The sequence below is a fragment of the Puntigrus tetrazona genome, chromosome 18 (genome assembly GCF_018831695.1).
Source record: "Puntigrus tetrazona isolate hp1 chromosome 18, ASM1883169v1, whole genome shotgun sequence".
In the NCBI taxonomy this organism is placed as follows: domain Eukaryota; kingdom Metazoa; phylum Chordata; class Actinopteri; order Cypriniformes; family Cyprinidae; genus Puntigrus; species Puntigrus tetrazona.
In genome coordinates this window covers 6,247,721-6,251,728 of record NC_056716.1, presented here as the reverse complement: position 1 = coordinate 6,251,728, position 4,008 = coordinate 6,247,721, and the positions used below count along the sequence as shown (strand labels likewise).

Sequence of the window (4,008 nt, the reverse complement as noted above, 5' to 3'; positions counted from 1 at the left end):
CTATAAAACAATTGTATTTCTCAGCTACATCCTTGAATGACATTATTTTATCTATTTTTAAACTTTAAGTTAAATTATGTGTGTGTGTGTGTGTGTGTGTGTGTGTAACTCGCGGTTTCAGTTATCCTAAATTTAAAAAATTTAATTCTAAATTATATTTGGTAGGGTAAAATCTACCTGGCACCTGTAATTATAACGTTGCAAGGAAGTTAAAAATCCTATTGTTAATATATGCCACTGTTACAATACTTTTCAAAACAAACAAGAATACAAATAGATGTAGAAGAAACAAAATGTATATAATATATTAATATATATATATATATATATATATATATATATATATATATATATATAAATATATATTTAAGTTGTATATAAATATTTTCAGGCTTTTCTTCAGGGAAATTATCTAATCTCCACTGTTAAAATACTCACAAAATACTGTCTGACAATGTGATAATATCTTGCTAATTAATCTGACTTTATTCCACCCCTATTTTGCTTAACTCATGTCCTGCCCTATGATGTCACTGGCCACGTTCTCAATCATTCTTTCATACTATTTATGTTTATAAAAGCGTGAATACTGTATCATGCATTTGCATTTGGCAGTCACATTTGAGCTCAATCTTTGGGATGTTCCTCTACCTTTATACATTCTTGTTTTTCTATCAGCTTCATACCAAGGCAGGAAACACTCTTTGCCGAATAATGGGAGATCCACAGTATCCGCTGCTTTCTAAGGATGGAGACATAACAATTGGAGGCCTCTTTCCAGTCCACAGCATAGAATCATTACCTTCATTTGAGTTTACAAAGAAACCTCAGCTTATATCATGCTCCAGGTTTGTTACATTTGCAAGAGCAAACTGAAAATATGTTTCATTTTATAAAAGATTAAGGAGAACAATATATTCTTACTTTCTTAATTATCTTTTCCAATGTATCACTTTTTAAATGCAGTTTTTATTTAACAATTTATTGATCCATTTTGCAGTGTGTATCTGAGAGATTTTCGACTGGCACAAATCATGATATTTGCCATTGAGGAGATTAACAGAAGTGAAAGCTTGCTCCCAAATGTCTCTGTTGGCTATAGAATCTATGATACCTGTGGATCAAGACTGTCTACTATGAGTGCAACTATGGGACTGATGAATGGTCAGGAGTTTGGTGCAGGATACAGATGCAGTGGCCAGTCTCCTTTACATGCTATAATAGGCGAATCAGAGTCTTCTCCAACAGTGATTCTGTCCAGAACTACGGGACCTTTTAAAATTCCAGTGGTAAAAAGCAATAACACTGAATGTTTAACACAATTACCAAGTGCAGTATCACTGTGTATTGTGCTTTCTTTTTCAGATAAGTCACTCAGCCTCATGTGACTGTCTCAGTAATAGGAAAGATTACCCTTCAGTCTTCAGGACAATGGCTAGTGATTACCACCAGAGCAGAGCACTGGCATCCATAGTCAAGGACTTAGGATGGTCTTGGGTTGGAGCTGTAAACAGTGACAATGAATATGGAAACTATGGAATGGCAATATTTTTGAAAATAGCCCAGGAGAAGGGGATTTGTGTAGAGTACTCTGTCAAATTCTACCGAACAGAGCCAGAAAAACTCCAGAAAGTGGTAGACACAATAAAAAAAAGCACAGCAAAAGTTATTATTGCATTTACTTCACTTCCTGAGATGGGCTTACTTACTGAACAGTTAAGTATTCAGAACATTACAGGCTTCCAAATGATTGGAGTGAAGTCATGGATAACTGTAAACAGTCTGATTACTCCAAACATTTTTCGGGTGCTTGGAGGGTCACTTGGGTTTGCAGTGAGAAAAATCAACATTGAAGGTTTTGCAGATTATGTTTTAAAGGAATTCTGGAACACAGCTTTTCCATGTTCACAAAATGAGGGGAATTATTCTCAATATTCATTAGACTGCAGTAGATATAAGGAACTACTTTCATTAAAAAATTACAACAAAGATGTGCCTGAACAAAGATATGCAAGCTACGTCTACAAAGCAGTTTATGCTGTGGCTCATTCACTGCACGGTCTACTCAAGTGCACAGAAAAAGAAGGTTGTGAGGAAGGCCGGACAATACAACCACAGCAGGTAAAGATAAAATAAAGGTGAATATTAAGGACACAACTGAGGGAACCATCATTTAAAATGCCTCAGTTATAGTGTAAATGTCTTTTTTCACTAGATTGTTGACACTCTAAAAAAGGTAAATTTCACCATAAAAACAGGAGATTATGTGTGGTTTGACAACACTGGAGGTGCAGTAGCCCAATATGACATTATTAACTGGCAAAAGGACTCAGATGGTGCAATACACTTTAAATCAGTGGGATACTATGATGCCTCGCTGCCCCCTCATCAACGCTTAGTGCTTAATACTAAAAACATAATCTGGAGTGGAGGACAGCTGGAGGTAAATAGCAGTAATAGGTTTGTCCTTCCATAGTTTGTTTAAATTAAGAGAATCAATAAATCAATGCATCATTAATAATAACAACAATTCTGTATTGATCACAAATAAACCTCTAATAATATGTTTAATAATAAATGATACATTCACTTTTCATTTGTTAATGCATTAACTAAAGTAAAGTGACAGTAAAATGCTCAGTAGACCAAAATAATTGTGCCTGACTATTATATAATAGCTCTTTTTTGCTCAGAAACCAAGGTCTGTGTGCAGTGAAAGCTGTCCTCCAGGAACTAGGAAGGCTGCAAAAAAAGGAAGACCTATCTGCTGTTTTGACTGTATTCCATGTGCAGAAGGAGAAATCAGTAATGAGACAGGTAATCTCATAGCACAGCTCATTTTTGTAATTTGCTTTTCCTTTGTTTTCAGATGTCTCAACTTTATTTTCCAGATTCAAATAACTGCAAGCAGTGTCCAGAAGAATTTTGGTCTAATGCTGAGAAAAATAAATGTGTGTTAAAGGCTGTAGAGTTTCTGTCTTTCTCAGAAGTTATGGGTATAGTTTTAGTTTTTTTTCTCACTGTTCGGACAGGATTAACTGTGCTGGTGGCCATCCTCTTTTACCGAGAAGAAGAACACCCCCATAATAAAAGCCAACAACTCAGAGCTTAGTTTTCTGCTGCTCTTCTCATTAACTTTGTGTTTCCTCTGTTCACTCACCTTCATTGGTCGACCCACTGAATGGTCCTGTATGTTACGTCACTCAGTGTTTGGGATTACTTTTGTTCTCTGTATCTCCTGTGTTCTGGGAAAAACAATAGTAGTGTTGATGGCCTTTAAGGCTACACTTCCAGGAAGTGATGTCATGAAATGGTTTGGACCTGCACAACAACGACTCTGTGTTCTTTCCTTTACTCTTGTACAGGTTCTTGTATGTGTGCTTTGGCTAACAATATCTCCTCCATTTGCTCACAAAAATATGACATATTATAAGGAAAAGATCATTCTTGAGTGCAGTCTGGGTTCTACCATAGGTTTCTGGGCTGTGCTCAGTTATATTGGACTATTAGCTATATTTTGCTTCATTCTGGCTTTTCTGGCTCGCACACTGCCTGATAACTTCAATGAAGCAAAATTCATCACATTCAGTATGCTCATATTTTGTGCTGTATGGCTCACCTTTATCCCAGCTTATGTCAGTTCTCCTGGAAAATATACTGTAGCTGTGGAGATATTTGCCATTTAGCCTCAAGCTTTGGCTTACTATTCTGTATTTTTACACCTAAATGTTATATCATCCTGTTCAAGCCTGAACAAAATACAAAGCAAAATATGATGGGAAAAACAATGTCTAAGTCCGGGTAATAAATAAATGTGTTTATTAACTTAATGTGATTATTGTTGTTTGTTTTATTTTTGTAAAATGTAAAAACATTTGAATAATTGTAATAAATGTTAAGATGCTGACAAATCTAGCATACATGTTCACTACATTTGAAATGGAAAATTGATAGTTTACTGTAATATATTTCTATATATATTTTCACCTTCAGATATAAAAAAACTGT

The 4,008-nt window shown here is 35.2% G+C and overlaps 1 protein-coding gene across 1 annotated transcript; it reads left to right on the top strand.

Annotated features, from left to right (window-relative positions):
- The first annotated feature begins 627 nt into the window (after positions 1-627).
- Positions 628-3,805, top strand: LOC122322977 (extracellular calcium-sensing receptor-like). Its single transcript, XM_043216594.1, is given in 8 exon segments — positions 628-848; positions 1,001-1,289; positions 1,366-2,121; positions 2,216-2,443; positions 2,694-2,817; positions 2,892-3,064; positions 3,066-3,678; positions 3,681-3,805. Coding segments are annotated over 8 exon segments (2,517 nt in total). The 5' UTR covers positions 628-639.
- Positions 3,806-4,008: the final 203 nt, after the last annotated feature.